The 17,912-nt window shown below is 42.5% G+C and overlaps 3 protein-coding genes across 4 annotated transcripts in view; 1 reads left to right on the plus strand and 2 right to left on the minus strand.

Moving 5' to 3' along the window:
* The first annotated feature begins 194 nt into the window (after positions 1-194).
* LOC105390242 (flotillin-2) overlaps positions 195-17,912 on the plus strand; it is a 195,508-nt gene continuing 177,790 nt past the window's right edge. For both annotated transcript variants that reach the window (XM_038118864.2, XM_038118865.2), the window contains exon 1: positions 195-377. In XM_038118864.2, coding sequence (XP_037974792.1) covers positions 329-377 — 49 coding nt within the window. In that variant the 5' untranslated portion in view covers positions 195-328. The remainder of the gene's footprint in view (positions 378-17,912) is intronic.
* On the minus strand, positions 6,985-11,365 carry LOC119693908 (glucose dehydrogenase [FAD, quinone]). The gene is made up of 5 exons (XM_038118869.2): positions 10,647-11,365; positions 9,234-9,461; positions 8,789-8,921; positions 8,448-8,567; positions 6,985-8,299 (listed from the first exon to the last, which is right to left on the minus strand). The coding sequence occupies exons 1-5, from the start codon at positions 10,948-10,950 to the stop codon at positions 7,036-7,038; spliced, it is 2,049 nt and encodes a 682-aa protein (XP_037974797.2). The 5' UTR covers positions 10,951-11,365; the 3' UTR covers positions 6,985-7,035.
* LOC119693902 (glucose dehydrogenase [FAD, quinone]-like) lies at positions 11,476-17,561 on the minus strand. The gene is made up of 6 exons (XM_038118854.2): positions 17,354-17,561; positions 16,854-17,094; positions 15,654-15,881; positions 13,432-13,564; positions 12,894-13,013; positions 11,476-12,782 (listed from the first exon to the last, which is right to left on the minus strand). The coding sequence occupies exons 2-6, from the start codon at positions 17,080-17,082 to the stop codon at positions 11,519-11,521; spliced, it is 1,974 nt and encodes a 657-aa protein (XP_037974782.2). The 5' UTR covers positions 17,083-17,094; positions 17,354-17,561; the 3' UTR covers positions 11,476-11,518.

Below are 17,912 nucleotides of genomic sequence, written 5' to 3' on the forward strand. Positions count from 1 at the left end.
GATAATACGTCTGGTGCGCTGGTGCAGCAATACACCTTAGCAGCGCCAGCATCATGTGCTTCCACTCCATGATTACAATATTTTGTTAACATAAAGTCGGAGTACACTTCTCCTAATTTGAATGTCAAGTTTAGATGGATTATGGAAAAGAACGGATCCGAACGATGTCACTGTCAAATGTTCAATGTTAATCTGTGGTCAATGTCCTTGGGACACTGTGCGGTTTGTTTGTGTTTTGTATTGATTATTTGTATCAGTTTTAAAATCAAATAACTCGATAGAGAATTGTGATTGGTGAGTGTAAAGTGGATATCTAACAAGGACAGCCATGGGGAATGTACACACCGTCGGCCCGAACGAGGCGTTGATAGTTTCAGGTGAGAAAAATTGATAATAACATACATCACAATAGAGGCACTAATTTAGAACTATTTTAACGATGACTCAGGCGTACGATTAGAACTATGTACCCAGAGTGCAATTTAGAAATGTGTATCATCTTTTCGGCTTGATTTGAATACCTGCAGTATTATAGCAGCCTAGGTTACAGTGTTAAAGTTTCTGATATGAATATAACCTCTAACCAAATATTTATTAACTAATATCAGAGTAGATTATAATGATTTAATATTTCCAATTTTATATTCTACAAGCCTACCTACCTATGTATATATAAATTTTCTCTGAGTTTGGGGTTTCCTGTATCTAGTTGTATTCCATACATTGTTATAAGATGCTGTGTTCCCTAAGATCGGTTTATGTGCATCATTAGAGCTGGGATTTTACTACATAATTCATTCTGCATAACCTAACATTAATGGAGAACGGGTGCAGCAATGCTCTTGAATTAAGAAGGCTGTTATCCAGCATGTTTCTGCCTATACAGACTCCTAGTTATGCTCCCAAATGAAATAACAAAAAAGCTTTACTTTAGCTTGCATACTGTGGACGAGGAAAGAATGGCTACAAGTGAAGCTCAAAAAATATGTATTAGTTAGATCACAAAAATTTTTGACATTATATCAGGAAATTTTTAAATATGTCACAAGGTCAACTATACATTTATGTATAACCTAGCCTTGGACATGGCATAAGTATTGTATGTTTTAGAGTTAAATACATACTATCCAACAAATAGGTGCTCTATTATTTACATTCTGTAATACAATTCTTACAGTAGTGCTAATTATTCTTGTCATAATTGTGCTAGTTTAATTAATTGGAGAGTTCACACATATTTGATCCCGCCAACAAATCCCAGTTGCTCCAGACATACATAAATAATAATGGGTGAATACATCAGATGCTATATGTTTTTAATTAATAAACAATTAGTTAGCTTGGCCATTAGGCACTAGGCAGTAATTTCCTTTGGCCAAGCCTGGATGTTATAAAAACAATACTTACACCAGAATTCTATTCTAAACAATATAAAATATTTTAATATACAACACTTAACTACAGGATGTTGCTTAAGTTTAAAATAAATAAGTTCTACTTAAGCTGGAATAGTCCATAATGTGTAACTAAGTCAACCCCCAAGCTTGCTTAATCATATCAGCCGCTTTCTCACCAATCATGATAGCTGGCGCATTAGTGTGAGCTACAGTGGTGCGAGGTATCACACTGGTGTCCACCACTCTCAGAGCATTCACGCCATACACCCTCAGCTCAGGGTCCACTACAGCATAAGGGTCTGTAGAAGGACCCATCCTGCATGTGGAAATCTGATGATGAAGAGTGGTGGTGATGGTTCTCACGGTGCACTCCCAGTATGCGTCAGAGTCGAACTCCAGGTGATTGCAGGTCGGGAACTTCTTTGTGTGTATCCTCGCCCCATACTTCTGGTACGGAGGTGTGTCTACGATCTTCATGATGTAGCGGATGGCAGCGACCATGGTGGCGGCGTCCTGGGGGTGCGTCAAGTAGTTTCCATACAACATTGGTGCTTCGAAAGGATTTGCCGACTTCAGTTTCATATAACCTACAGATTTCGGGTGCAGCAACATGAACAGTATCGTGAACGTGTCCATGTTTTCCAGCTCCTTATATACGTTATTGTAGAAGGAGTCTTTGAGGTGTATGCCTTTGGCTACGATGTGTCCCTCGTCGGAGGGCATGGCGGCGCAGGAGCCGAGCAGCTCGATGTCCGGGACGTCACCCGCCTCGTCCGACGCGTTCGTCTTGAAGTAGCCGATGGTCTCCACGCCGGCCAGCGAGGACATCGGCCCGTCCCCGTAGTGCAGGTACTGCAGCACGTTCTGCACAGTTGCGACGTTCTTCTCCATCATAGTCAGCCTCGTCGTGTTCAGGATGAACGTCAGGCCGGGGTAGGCGATGTGGTCGTACAACACTTGCCCAACTTTTAAATCCTGCACTACCGGAATACCGTGCGATTCTAACTCCTCTTTGGGGCCCACTCCTGACAGCATCAATAAGTGAGGAGACTCTATAGGTCCAGCTGATAGGATGACTTCTTTGGTTGCTCGAATTCGGTATACTTTGCCGTTTCTTTGGAATTCTACTCCGTATGCGGTGTTGTTGTTGGGGTGTATGAGCACTTTTGTGACAGTGCTGCTGGTCAAAACGTGCAGGTTCTTGCGCTTCTTGTGGTCGTGGAGGAAGGCCTTGGCGGCGCTGCAGCGGCGGCCGCGGCGCGTCGTCGACTGGATGTAGTTGAAGCCGATGCCGTCCGGACTGTTGTAGTCCACGATCCGGTGACCCAGTAGTTTTACAGCGTCCAAGAATGCTTTTGATAGTTTTGACCTGAAAGTTCAGTTTTTTCTTATAAGAACCTTTTTTGGCCCTCCATTTGTACTAGAAAATATACAGTGACCATATACAAATATTTGATAACTATATAATATACGTTATATAGTTTACCTGAACGGTACATATTCGACGGACAGTTCGCCGTCCCGGTTGTGCCATTGCTGTGAGCGCTTTAGTCCGCGGAGGTTGGCGCCTTCCGATTTCATGAAATACGGCAACACGTCCTTGTAAGACCTGAAAATGCCACAAAAAACAGTATTAGTTTTAGCGAGCCTTGTATTTTCTTTCGTTAAAGCTAAGGAGCTGGAGTGATTTAGGATTTATGTGTTCTATGGAAAGGCATCTCATTCAGGTCTTTAATCACTATCAATAGACTGATTAAAGACCTTACAGTTAGGATCTTACAATTAAGATCTATCGCAGCACCTACCAGCCGTAGTTCCCGTCAGCAGCGATTCTGTCCCAGTCCACCGGCAGTCCTCGCGTGTAGATCATGTAGTTGACGACGCTGGACCCGCCCACGGCGCGCCCGCGGGGCCAGAAGCATCGCTCCTGGTCCATACCTGGAATATATTATGGAAATTATGATTAGAAAAAAACATGTTTGATGTTTATTACCACTGACATTGGAAGTCGATGAAGATGGCTTAGATGTGATAGATAGTGTCAATTTATAATGTGTGTGAAGTATAATGAAAAGAAGAGTCAGAATCTTTGCTCTACATAAGATCTCATAACTTTTGCGTCTTTACTTATTCGCCTCAATTTACACTGAGCATTATGCAAGTTGTCATCGATATAGATAGCCTCATACGAACGTTATATTCGCAACGATAATCTCGTCTCTCAAAAACCCTTACCCATGCAAACTCCCGGCTGTGGCTCCATCAGATACGGCCACACGTAGTCGGTCTGCTGGAACAGGGGAGCCATGACGGGCGCGTCGGTGAAGGGAGTCTCCCCCACACCGGCCTCCAGCAGCAGAACCGACGCCTGTCGGGTCTTCGACAGACGCGACGCCAGAACGCTGCCCGCTGAACCAGCACCGACTATGATGAAGTCGTATTCGACTAGCGGCCCTTTGAATGCTGGAAATTGAGGAGTTTGGTTTTTAGTTGGGGGTGGTGAGGGTAGACGTGCTGGCCGGTAAAAGTTGTCTTTCGGAGAGGGGTGTGTCCAACAGTGCACGCGGCTGATGATGATGGAGTGGTTGTACGCTGTACGAGTTGTGTGGTGACAACTTCCGACCACACCGATACGAGTTTGTCATGGTCAGAGGCTTATCTACTATCAGCTTGTCTTGGCTTTCTGAGTTATAAACTAGAAATACTCGATTTAATCATTTTAAATATAGAGATTTCTGCGTGACCTTTTGTGAATTTTGAATAAACTTGTTATAATAATATAGTGACAATTCTAGTCCACCAAATTCGGATAAATAATGTAACCAACCAACACAGATGAAGTCAGTGTCATTTTATAGCAGCTTTCTCATAAGCTGTTTAGTTTTTTTATAACTTTAATTATTACACATTAATTAGCACCTGCAATGATGCGTGTGATAAGATAACGCTACTGGTGTCAAGGTAGGTAGAAGGAACTTTAATTTATTGTAACCATTGGATCGACTTAAACATTTATTCCATCGATTCGATGTAAAACAGCGGTCTGTCATAAGTAGCTAGTGTCTAGCCTGAAATAAGTGACTATTTATTTATTTTTTATAAGCTTAAAGCACTAGGTTTTGATTAATTAGACAAGTGACTGACATGGCTCTTTCTTCCCCACATTGAACTCTACATCGGTATAAATTAAAAAACTCACGTTGTGGTATATCATATTCGTCGCTGAAAAGCGTGAATATGTCCTTCCCTCGGTCGTCGGGTCCCACCTTCAGCATCGGGGTCTGCAGCATGGCGTCCAGCAGGCGGCTTTTCACCCGTGCCTGCCGCCGCCGCCGCGCGCCCTCGCAGTACGCGCCCCCACACGCCACCGGCACCGCGTACCTCGTCTCATCCACCAACACTGACCCATCATCAGCGAACCCGCCGTCCAACCGCCGAAACAAGAGAAAAACTAAACAACACGCAAAAAAATCCTTCATTGCGTGACAGCAACTGTTTACGACAGAGAACGATGTTGATATGTGAATCACAGTGCCTTATAAAATTGTTAACATTTTTCGTTTCTTAGATTAAACCGGTTTGCTGATTTATAACTTTTGGCAATGTTAATGAACTTGAGTCTCGTGTTCCGGGCAGTGCCTCCTGCTTCGGTCCCCATGATTATTCATTTAGTTTTGTGTCTCAGCAGAATAATATCATGATAACTAATTTGGCTGTCTGAATGTCTTTGTTGTACCAATTTGGTTGTGTTACAACCTATTGTTAGCTTTGAATCAAAACATTTAGTTTTTTTGTTTTAATAGCTGCATGAAAACATGGGCTAGGAAAGAAATGATATTAAGCTTATAGCTACAGGTTGTCAACACATTTTTCCGTGTGAAATTACATAGTGCCTACCATATACTGACCCCATACCAACGACTATTATTTCAAGTCCAAAAATATATAACAGTCAAATTGGTGATCTTGAAATCTACAGACAGTTTACTTTCATTCGATAATATTTTTGCTGACAGTTTATCCTTCTCCTTGTACTTTGGCCTACATTTAGTACCACCAACAGATTTCTTAGAATCAATTTTGCCCTTTGCTAAAATGATAGTGAAAACATTGAAATAATCGGAAAGATAGCGACAGCATAGCGTAGCTTTTGTAGGTCTGTATACTGTATGAAAGGAAGCTTCCTTGAGGATATGTCTGTGGTTAGCGAATTTGACATTACCTGCTTATGTACATAAAAAATATCAGGAACCGAGTACATAAGCAAGTTGGACAGGCACTTACCTACCTGTTTTCTTTTCCTAACTAATGCTAGTTATCCTTGATATGCGTAATTAAAAAATTGTGAACTAATTTACACTTCTTCCGCAAGCATTGGTTTATATTCATATTCCACTATTTATTTTAATAGAGATACTAACACCGTTATGCTATAATATATCTTTTATCTTCACAGTCAAAACTGTTCTCTGAACCCACCGTTACAATTTATTAGATGAAAATCGTAAAATTTACAGCTAGGAACTTATACACAAATTCCTTGTGTTAAACAATAATAATAATAATAATAAAATTTCTTTATTAGATTCGAAAAAGAGTACAAGTTAGTAAAACTAAGATCCCTAGCTCCCCCACTAGGATACCCTGTGTATAACGAATAATGATGCAAATTATATCCTTTTGGGGTAAGTTATGCAGTACTTAATTATTATGAATTATGCATTTAAATGCAGTGGACACTGGACAGTGAACAATGCTGACAGAAAATGTTGCCCCAAATATTGACCTTCTCGATACAACCTACACCTACTCACCTACATTACACGGAGACAACCGCAGCGCCAATGTAAACCAGTCTTTTAGATGAACTCATTCAGAATGTGCAGTGCGAATTAGAGTTGAGATTTTTTCCGCGTAAACCTTCGTTCTTACATAAAGAGCTTTAACGAATTTTGAGACTACTTGCATTCGTTACTTCTCAAATGAAAAATACTTCTAAACTAGTATTTGAATCCTTAGGTAATGTAAATGAATGGTTTAGTTACCGATTGGTTTCCTGTGCCTTTGTTCACTTATTTATTTTCTTCATCAAAATATCGTTTATACGAGTAAATATACATGTACCTAAAAATACATTTATTATATTAAGGGTCTGTTTCACAATGTCTGGTTAGTGGCTACCTGACGGATAAAATACATGCTGTCACTCTCTGTTATTATTTTTTAGACAGTGACAGCATGTATTTTATCCGACAGGTAGCGACTAACCAGACATTGTGAAACAGGGGCTAAATAATAACAATTATCTGATTAAATTAGACGGGCGCAGATTATATGACACATTGGTAGGTAATCAAATTATTGAAATAAATACCGGTATTTGTGAGTCAAAGTCAGGCTGCTGTTGACCTAACGCAGTGAACTGCTATCATTACACGCCCGACTCTGTAATTACTAAGTAATTTACAACGTTGACGGGAAATAAGCATCGAGTGAGTAGCTGACTACTCATACTGCAGGACGTTGGAAGAATTTACTCCATATCATTAGAATAGGAATGCCACAATTGCAGGGCAATTAAACAAGGTTTTCTTTAGTACATACATTATAATAATTATCTAAAGACAATCCCGGTCGCTTATGTACTACCCCAAGTGGCTTTAATCATGTCTGCAGCTTTTTCTCCGATCATCATCGCTGGAGCGTTGTTATGTGCGGATATGGTGCGGGGGATCACACTGCTATCCACCACTCGCAGCCTGCTCACTCCGTGCACCCTCAGCTCTGGATCCACGACGGCTAGAGGGTCCGAGGGCGGCCCCATGCGGCAGGTGGCGATCTGATGGTGCAGGGTTGCAGTGAACGTCCGGACAGCACACTCCCAATACTCGTCAGAGTTGAACTCGGCATCAGGACATGTCAAATATCGGGCGGGATACAACCGCGCTCCGTACTTCTGGAAGGCTGGTGTGGAAGCCAACTCCTGTATGTGACGAATCGACGCTATAAAAGTCGCCACATCTTTCGGATCTGTTAAATAGTTGCCTACTAGTTTTGGATGGCTGAAAGGATTCGCGTCCTTTAACTGGACGTAACCTTTAGATTTTGGATGTAGCAACATTGGGAAAGCACTCCAGGTGTCTGCATTGTCAATAGCGCCGAAAGCTTCATCGTATACTTGTTCATTGAGCCTCATTCCTTTTCGCACTGATCTGCTTCCACCTCGTCCTCCATCGGACACGATGGAACCTCCGATACTGATGAGCTCAATGTCAGGGACTAGTTCGGGATCGTCAGACACTGGTGTTTTTATATAACCGATAGCTTCGACAGCCCCAGGAGAGTTGAGTGCGCTGTCACCTGTCCTAAACCATTGCATTATTGACTTCACCTCCAGAGCTTGTTCTTCTGAGAAACTCAGTCGGGTGTCCGTGTGCGTTCCGTTCAGCGTGAAAATGGCTCCAGGGAAGCAAATGTGATCGTAAAGAGTCTGGCCGACTGGCAGATCTTTGATGACAGGAATACCCATTGAATTTAAGTGATCCTTGGGTCCTATTCCAGACAGCATGAGAATTTGTGGTGAGGCTATTGGGCCAGCAGACAGGATGACTTCTTTGCGTGCCCTCACGGTGTGTTTGACTCCGTTGCGTACATATTCGACTCCGTATGCCGTTTTGGTTTGTTGATCTATAAGGATCTTGGTGACTTTGCTCTCGGGTAGTATGTGTAGGCTGTGTCTCCTCTTGTGCGGGTGGAGGTAGGCCCTGGCGGAGCTGTGCCGGTGGCCGCGCTGCTGCGTGACCTGCACGTAGCCGAAGCCGAAGCCGTCGGGCGCGTTGTAGTCCACCGTCGGGTGCCCCAGCTCGCGCCCACTCTCCAGGAATGCGTTCACCAACTTTGTTCTGAAATGAAACACGCACCATATGAAGTATTTAGGCTGTAGTGTAGGGTCTACTATTTGTTCTTGAAATGTACATATGTGAATTATAGCTAAGACGAGTAAATACTGTAATGGACTTAATACATTCTAAAAGCAAACAGAATGATTACCTAATGTTTACTGATTCGACTGAAACTTCGCCGTCTCTCCCTCGGTAAGGATTCTTCCCGTATTTTTTCAAATTCGCCTTCTCAGATTTGATGTAATATTTCAGTACATCATTGTATGACCTGCAATTGCACATTTTGTTTATATGATTGTAAATTACGTAAGAAGGTTTGTGGAGAATAGTTAAATAGAGTGAGTGCAATCTGGAATACTGATCTTGGGCCAATAAATATAATCCAATTCGTTGGCTGGTCTGAATAAAATGTCATTTTGCCAGCCTATGCATTGGTAGACGGTATTCAAGAAAGTTACAAGAAGGAGATGCATTATCATTAGAACATACCAGCCATAGTTCCCGTCGGCGGCGATACGGTCCCAGTCCTGCGGGCGGCCGCGCGTGTAGATCATGTAGTTGACCACGCTGCCTCCCCCCACCGCCTTGCCTTGCGGCCAGAAGCAACGCTGGTCTTTCATACCTGGAGATGAGGTTGTGAAGTTGATTTAAATGCGACGGCTTTTGAAGGTAGTCTGAAGTGACCAGCTACTACAAATGTTATTTCTGATTTATGAAATTAAAATATATAACTAATTGCTGAAAAACTAGTGCTTATGACTAGGTATGTTCAACATGATGAAATGCACTAAAATGTAGTAGACAGCAGTCGTAACGATACTCATAGATCCAGAACCTATTATGAATGTCTACGTCCAGCATTCAGTACGAGTAAAACCTGATGCCAAAGCCAATAAAACATTGCAATCAGAACTCATATATCTGCGATACATACCAAGACAAACCCCCGGCTGCTTCTCCATGTAGTAATGCCACACGTAGTCCGTGGACTGGAAGTAGGGCGCCATGCTGGGTATATCTGTGAGCAGCATCTCGGGCCGGCCGGCCTCCAGCAGCAGCACCGAGGCCCACCTGTCTTCAGTGAGGCGGGACGCCACGGCAGCACCGGCGGACCCCGCGCCGACCACGATGAAGTCGTACTCGGAGTAGGGGGATTTTAGACCTGGAGGTTATTGGGTTTTGTATAATGTTGGGGTGAAAGAAAGGTGTCTCGTTGAGTGACGGGTCACCTGTAATTTGTATACGTCAAGCGCATTCGTGAATGACTCTATTGTGACTAGCTAATCCACGGTGGCAAACCTTGCTACCAATAACTACCAACGCGCTCTAGTGTCTCGTGTTTTTCACCAAAACCCTAAAAAATATATAAGTATACCTAGTACTTGTAGTATTTAAAATACTGACACTTATTATACAAGTAAAAATAATTTGTTTGTCCTTCTTTCACGTTGAAAACGAAACCTATTCTTGAAACATACTGTCGGGCAGCTAGAGTAGGCTACTATTAGTAGCTATACATTAGACACATATCGATGCTAGATAATCATAATTGGACCTAGACAAGTCAATAAAAAAAATATGCGGTAGCTGGGATCCTTTCAATATTTAAGTCACGTATGATGATGTTTATATTGGGCCAATTAATTGACATACATTACTAAATACACATTCGTACGCAATATGTTTAAACACGCAGATTAAACAAACATTTATTTAGCTTGATTTTCGCTGCCTATATATACGCTTTGTCTTATGGATGAGATGAACAATGCCCTAGGTATGCTACTCCACTCTTCAAGCCCCTCCAAAAAAGTCAAAAGTTGGCCAATGTATGTAAGTGCAGGAAATCAAAACAAATCTCATCAGTTTTCTTAAATTATACCTAGTCGTAATTTACTCTGGTAATTCCTACGACGAGGTAAAAGTGTAGCAGCGTACTTAAATAAATAATGAAATATAAAAGCATAACACAATGTAACATTTTATTTTGACATAAGTACTTGTATTATATTTTTACGGTATACATGTTCAGCATAAGCAAGTTTTTTTGCTCTAAATGGGGTTATTAACTTTGAATGAACTGGTTTTAAGCTATTTATGCATAAAAAATCTAGACACTACAGGTGTGTCAGGTCAGTGTCGAATGAAATGGAAAACCGTTATCTACATACCCCCCTGAAAATATGTAATGCTATTTGATAACCCCACGTAAAATTTGAATTACATTACTTATATTGATGTAACTGGCGTAATAAGCAGGAATGAGAGACCACATTCGTAAGGATCCAATGTACAGTGATCATAAGATTGACCATGCCAATATTATTAAAATAAATCTCAAACTTACCACCAGGCAAAGGATACGAATCCCTCAGAAAGTCGAACAAATCCCGAGGGTTCTTCGGAGTATAATACGGGGCAGCAGTCTGTAGTAGCATATCCATCATCGGGGTTTGAGGGTAGGACCACAGCAGACGATCACTGCGGTCTCGACCAGAGTAGTACGAAGAGTCCTCATCCCCGACTTTAGCTGCATACGGGTTGCGGTAATCCTCAAACTGACCCTCTTGGTAACCTTCATCATCTTGACTTAACGTGACCGCTGAAATAACTAAAATCACTGTCACCCGTAAAAGTAAAGATTTACACATGTTTTGTTCACTAAAACCGGAAAGAATACTGTATTAAATTAATTATTCAGGTTGAATTCGGAGACGCGCTCCTCTCAAGCGTGGCAATGTCCTTAACCGAGTGGACACTGACCACGGCCAAAGCAGAGGCTAACGGGATCACATTCGCGCACGCAAAACCAGATGGCACGACAAGCAGTGGACGCTGCTAAAGTACCTAGTAAACCCAAGATAATATCTCGCCAAGACACTTGATTATTATCAGGCAAATGGTTCAAGACAACGAACTTGGCTGCGTGTGCAAGTTGACTCCACAACCCACTCCTCTTATTACAGTTCCAGGGTTCGATGCCCAGCCGCAAAACTGGTCGCTATTAACTTTTGTTTTGTTTGTTTGTAAGATAAAGAAAACTCTGTCACCTCGTAAGTTGTAACTTGTACCAAAAGATCAATTTCAAAACCCTCGTTTCATAATAAAATTACAAGTTATTTTTTAACGCACTAATTAAAGGATTTACACACAATAAAAAAATCATTTTATGACCTTAGAATTATAAATTTTATTGATAATTAAACCTAAAATCTTTGTTCACGAGCCTTTGTTTAAGAAACTCCATTTCTGTTTGATCATATCAGCTGCTTTTTCGCCTATCATGATGGCGGGCGCGTTGGTGTGCGCGGAGATGGTGCGCGGGATGACGCTGCTGTCCACGACGCGCAGGCCGCCCACGCCGTACACCCGCAGCTCCGGGTCCACCACGGCGCGGGGGTCACTCGGCGGCCCCATGCGGCACGTCGCGATCTGGTGATGCAGGCTCACCGCCAGCACCCGCAGCGCGCACTCCCAGTACTCGTCCGAGTCAAACTCCAGCTTTCGACACTTGGAGAACCGTGGCTGGTGCAGCCGTGCTCCGTACCGCTGAAAAGGCTCTGTTGAAGCCATCTTCTGGATGTACCGAATCGATGCTACAAACTCTGACACGTCCACGCGTTCCGTCAGGTAGTTTCCATACATCCGCGGAAAGCTAAATGGATTGTTGTCTTTCAATTCCAAATATCCCGTAGATTTCGGATGCAACAACATAGGGAATGCACTCCATGTTTCCGTAGCGTCAATGGACCCGTAGGCTTCGTCGAATACCTTTTCTGAGATGGTCATTCCTCTCCTCACACCTTTGCTGGCGCCTTCTCCGCCATCAGAAACTAGAGAGCCGCCAATACTGATCAGCTCAATATCAGGAATATCAGCGGGTTCTTTGGAATTTGGTGTTTTTATGTAACCGATTCCTTCTACCGCACCCGGGGATGCCATGGCGCTGTCACCGAACTGGAGCCACTGCACCACCGTGTTGAGTGTAGTTTCCCTGTTCTCTATTAAGCTCACCCTCGTTGTGTTTAGTGTGTATATTAGTCCGGGAAATGTTATATGGTCGTATAGTGTCTGTCCCACCGGCAGTTCTTCGATCAACGGGATCCCGTGCTTGGACAACTGTTCCTTCGGGCCTATACCAGAGAGCATCAACAGTTGAGGAGACGCTATGGGTCCAGCTGACAGTATTACTTCCCTTCTGGCATGGACTTCGTAGTTCAGTTTGTTTCTGACATATTGAACTCCATAGGCTTGTTTATTTTCAGGATTGATGAGTACCTTGGTGACCCTGCTCACTGGTAGGATGTGTAGGTTGGTTCTGTTCTTGTAGGGGTGCAGAAAAGCCTTGGCGGCGCTCACTCTCCTGCCCCCCAGCACTGTGGCCTGCACGTAGCCAAAGCCCATTTCCTCCGGGGCGTTGTAGTCTACTGTTGGACGACCTAGTATTCTGCCAGCTTCTAGGAACGATTCAATTAGGGGAGTCCTGCAAATCAATAAAGTCAGTTTATATTGGGAACCAAATTAAAGTTTAAAGGATATTATGTTATTTAATTTAATAATATTTGAGAACCTACAGCATCTTACTGAAACTTACTTGTATTCAATAAATTCAACATTGAGATTCCCAGCTCTTCCTCTGTATGGGGAGTACTCGAAGCCTCTCAAATTGCTGCGCTCTGATTTCATGTAATATTTCAACACATCAGAGTAGGACCTGAAATAGATTATAGCATTATTTATAATTTGTACTGTATATAAAATAAACAGTTAATTTAACGCAGTAAATATGTTAAACGTACAGAAAATAACAAATTGTTTTTTTTCTCTTTTCAGGTAAATTGAACGATAGAAATCTGGCATGCCCTATACGCTACGGCATTTGAAGACGAAAAGGTATCACATCGTAATACTCATGCTTCGTATATTCTTGCGGTATATGTTATGCCCTATACCTCTATATAGTGGTGAATAACGCCTTAACCAACGTCTCTTAAAAACCCAGATCTCTGGTGTTACTTACGTAACACCAGTCAGCCGTTAGCTCAAGATGGTTCCTTCCACCGTGGTCAGAGAACTAGCCAATATCATTGTCAGTAGACAGCCTGAAGACTGTCCCTAAACATGTAACGTACCATCCGTAGTTCCCATCCTTGGCGATGCGGTCCCAGTCTCCGGGGCGGCCCCGGGTGTAGATCATGTAGTTGATGACGCTGGAGCCGCCCACGGCGCGCCCGCGCGGCCAGAAGCACCGCTTGTTCCTCATACCTGGTGGACAACATGGACGGAATAGAAGTTAGAGATTCGGAAATAAAATGCGCAAAAGTACTGAAAACTGACAAAGACATTTTTTTTCGTAGTTGAATTACCGATATAGCAAGGCGTTATTTTAGAATTATTGGCGAATTATGTACCTATTTATCTATAAATCATTGAATAACTATGTTAACTCGTAGGTAATTCTAAAACGATGCAGATAGCAATATCGCTATTAAATTGCGGAGATGGTAATGGATAAGCGCGAACCGCTTAGCATACAAAAAACTTTCCGTGATGTTTACAAAGCCAGTTTCAGTGCCGAAATAATTTAATGAATTCCGGCCGGTATCCTGTTTTTTTTTTTTTTTTTTTTTTCTTAACCTCTATTGTCCCACTGCTGGGCAAAGGTCTCTCCCTGAACATTCCACTTATCCCTTTCTTGGGCCTGCTCACACCATTCCGTGTTAAAATTGTCCAAGTCATCCCGCCATCTCTTTCCTGGTCTGCCTCTGCGTCGGCGGCCGTTGTTGGGTATCCATTTGGTGGCATTTTTTGCCCACCTCTCCGGCTGCATACGGCAGACGTGCCCCGCCCAGTCCCACTTCAGTTTAGCAGTCTTGGCACCCACGTCAGCTATTTGAGTTTTGGAGCGCAGGTCGGTGTTGCGAATGCGATCTGTTCGCTTTACTCCCAAAATACTGCGCTCCATCGCTCTCTGACAAACCTTGAGTTTGGACTTTTGAGACTCAGTCAGTGACCATGTTTGAGCACCGTAGGTTAGGACAGGCAGGATACACATGTCAATGAGTTTACGCTTCAGGGACAAAGGTAGGTTGCCCTTCATTAGCGACTTCATGGACCAGAAGCTCTTCCGGGCGTTTTCAATCCTACGATCAATTTCCTTGTCCTGCCTGTTTTCGAAGGACGCTATCTGGCCCAAGTAAATGTACTCATTGACGTATTGTATTTCCTGCCCGTCTACCTCAACCCTACGTTTCGTGATATTGGTCATAACTTTCGTCTTCGACCGGTTCATCATCAGTCCAACTTCAAGGCTTGCCGTGGATAGCTCTCGCAACATTTGTTGGAGCTCGGGTGCTGAGTGGGAGAATAGGACAATATCGTCAGCGAACCGGAGGTTTGTCAATTTGTGGCCTCCGATATCGATGCCCTTATTCTCCCATGACTGCGTCAACTTCTTAAAGACTTCCTCAAGGCAACTTGTGAACAGGTTAGGAGACAGCGGGTCGCCCTGTTTGACGCGCTTTCGGTATCCTGTTAGATGCTATAAAATCCAGACAAGTATGGTCACCCGCGATGTACACAGATCATCACGGTTGATGTACGCGCACGTGCAAAAGGACGTTGATCATAATTATTTTAATGAAACTAGTATGGACATACATGCCATTACTGTGATTGTGTTAGACTTACATTGCACACAGGTTTGTAATCTATTACCTGGTTAAATGAACGCATTCAAACTAGGAAGGGCAATTTGCACCAACGTTATTATACCCAGAGCTTTTTAATACTTTGCATGTGACAAGTTTATGTCTTCAAATCACCAGTTATGTGAATAACCGGCTGCTGCAAATACCCTTTTATCTTACTCTATTTACTGCTATAAAAAAAATGTTAGAGGCTGTTAGGGCATTGACGACGATGAATTTCGAGGTACCTACTACATCAACCCGCCCTCGCTCGATCATTGTTAAATTTCACTACAATGTGTCGTTATTCAAGTTATTCTACAAGTTCCGAAAATAAGTTTAGGGTACCTAAATTGGTGTTGTCGTAAAGAAACAGGTTTTCTGGTACTAACTCCCCAGGTATCCACATCAAAAGATAAGGTCTGACTGTAGGTTGGGATATGTGATAGGAATATGATGCTTTCAAGATCACTGAAAGTCTCGCTTTAGTTCCTACTCGTGTAGCATAATTAACGTTTACAATAAACAACACGAATCAAATAGATAACAAGCATAATCTATTTATATGTACACATAAATAGATAATGCTTGTTATAAACAATATAATATTACGGTATCAAGTTTACAGATGAGCTTCAATAAATAAACGACAGAGCTTTACCCACCTAAGCACATATTCGGCTGCCGTTCCATGTAATACGGCCAGACGTAGTCGGTGAACTGGAACCAGGGCGCGATGGCGGGCACGTCAGTGGGCACCTGCTCCGGTCTACCTGCCTCCAGCAGCAGAACCGTGACCCCGGGGTCCTCCGTGAGCCGCGACGCCAGTGCGCAGCCCGCCGACCCGGCACCCACAATCACATAATCATACTCCTTCAGAGGAGACTTTAGACCTGGAAAATTTTCGTTGCAATGAACAAGTGATATTGAAGCGCTTGGAAGTGCATTGTAATTAGTTGCAGTGTTTTGAGGTCGCCTGTGAATCATTTTATTGCGCCGGCCAAGTTTAATTGTAATTAAGGTCTAACGAGGCGTCTTGGGCTAGGTGGGGTGACGATTCGTAAGCAGCTGCCAAAGGCTGAGTGTAAAGAATTGCATTAAGTAGCCTGCTTTGGGCTCAGTCACTGCCATTGTTTGAAAACAAATAATGTAATGGAATTTTATTGGACAGCATATAATACCTAAAAGCGAAATACCGAAATATAATCTATATATTACAGAGTATAGGAACAATGGACAATAGGATGCCTTATCGTCCAAGCCTTCATCCGGTAAGATACAAAAGTTTAGGAATAAGAGGGTGGTAAAACTAAGATGCCATATTGTAGAGTCTTACCGTTTGGCAAAGGGTAACTGTCTCTCAGGAAGTCTAGCTACTAACTTGCTGTCCAATGTCCACTCCCTCGCTTAGACTGGACTATGCCAGGGTCACATGTATTCGGCATCCTGGGTCTAGGTAGGTGTACCTAATCTATAATATAAGGCCTGAACTACATTCTATGAACTAATATTCAAGAATGAGGTGCCAACGCTTTGTTCGGCTTACCTATATTTTGTGCATGTAATCGGGAGTGAAAGCTCCTGACAAGAAAAAAGACTACTCTACTCTTTTTTTTCTCAAAAACACAACATACAATGCAATCATGCTTAGTATAGGTTCCTTGCGGGGTAGGCACAGAGCAGTGCTGCAACTTTTCGCTAGTCGCTTTAGCCCGTATTCTATTGCTATTCTTCGCGCATATCAAAGACCTGAGAATTAAATAACGTCAAAGGATGCCTTATCGCCCAAGCCTTCATCCGGTAAGATACAAAAGTATAGGAATAAGAGGGTGGTAAAACTAAGATGCCATATTGTAGAGTCTTACCGTTTGGCAAAGGGTAACTGTCTCTCAGGAAGTCGAAGATATCGTTCGGTGATGATGGAGTGTAGTTGGGAGCTACGGACTGCATGAGCATGTCGATGATGGGCGTCTGCGGGTAGGACCTCTGCTCCCGCACGTTGTCTGGAAGATTCTCCGTAAACTCGCCTTGGCCGATGGTAGTCCGCAGAGTTAGCAGGATCCATGCCAGTGTCAGTCGGTCCTTGGGCCGCATAGTGTCGTTGATCTGCAAATGTATGGAAGTGTGTCAATTATGCACTCACACTTGATTCAAATAATCCCGTTTTAATAAAATGTTTATTTCTAGATACACCGACAGGTTTGACTGTTTCAAAGATATTAACAACTTGTTTATATTTCAGACAACAAAAGGGTAACGATTTAGAAACAAAAAAGTTGAATACCCTGAACTTGAAATTGCGAGAATAAATCAAAATGATAATTATGCACTACAAGATAAAATAATTATAAGAGTAGGTACTTACTGTCTTTTTATGTTTTGCACCAAATTTAAGCTCACGGACACACCAACAGGCCAGTTACGGTCCAAGTAACATCTTAGTGGTTTATTTCTTAAATAATTAATTTTTAGCTGTGTATATTTTTACACAAAATGTTGGCAAACAACCGGCAGTCCTTAAGTTTGAAATCAGAATGTAGCGCGCGCGGTTACAGGTGTCCACTATCCAGCCAGGCTCAAGATCAATCGAATGTTCATAAAAATATATTATTTAATCGCAAACTTAGCTGCGCATACGCATGTGGCTGAACGTACACGCAACTTTGTGCTGTATCTCAGGATATGTAGGATTAATTTTGTTTATTTATAATCGAAGGGATTCTAGGCTAAAACTAATAACTTTATACATTAGTAAAAAGATGGTTTAATACTCGAATTTGTCTACATGTGTTGTCTGCCACGTCGTTAACTATTTTTCGGTCACAATAACATGCCATTGATAATATTGATATCTTTTAGGTAGGTATATTGCAGCAGCCCTAGTCCCGCAGACTGCATGCGGCTCGCAGTATTTTATAAATCTG

Source organism: Plutella xylostella, chromosome 16 (genome assembly GCF_932276165.1).
Source record: "Plutella xylostella chromosome 16, ilPluXylo3.1, whole genome shotgun sequence".
Taxonomy (NCBI): Eukaryota; Metazoa; Arthropoda; class Insecta; order Lepidoptera; family Plutellidae; genus Plutella; species Plutella xylostella.

Excerpts from the sequence above, each read along its gene's own strand:
- LOC119693908 (XM_038118869.2), bottom strand. The coding sequence starts at position 10,950 with ATGTGTAAATCTTTACTTTTACGGGTGACAGTGATTTTAGTTATTTCA. Across the intron at positions 8,922-9,233 it reads GCAGCCGGGGGTTTGTCTTG|GTATGAAAGACCAGCGTTGC; the intron begins GTATGTATCGCA and ends CCTCATCTCCAG. Across the intron at positions 8,568-8,788 it reads GCCGACGGGAACTATGGCTG|GTCATACAATGATGTACTGA; the intron begins GTATGTTCTAAT and ends GTGCAATTGCAG.
- LOC119693902 (XM_038118854.2), bottom strand. The coding sequence starts at position 17,082 with ATGCGGCCCAAGGACCGACTGACACTGGCATGGATCCTGCTAACTCTG. Across the intron at positions 13,565-15,653 it reads GCAGCCGAATATGTGCTTAG|GTATGAGGAACAAGCGGTGC; the intron begins GTGGGTAAAGCT and ends GTTGTCCACCAG. Across the intron at positions 12,783-12,893 it reads GTTGAATTTATTGAATACAA|GACTCCCCTAATTGAATCGT; the intron begins GTAAGTTTCAGT and ends ATTGATTTGCAG.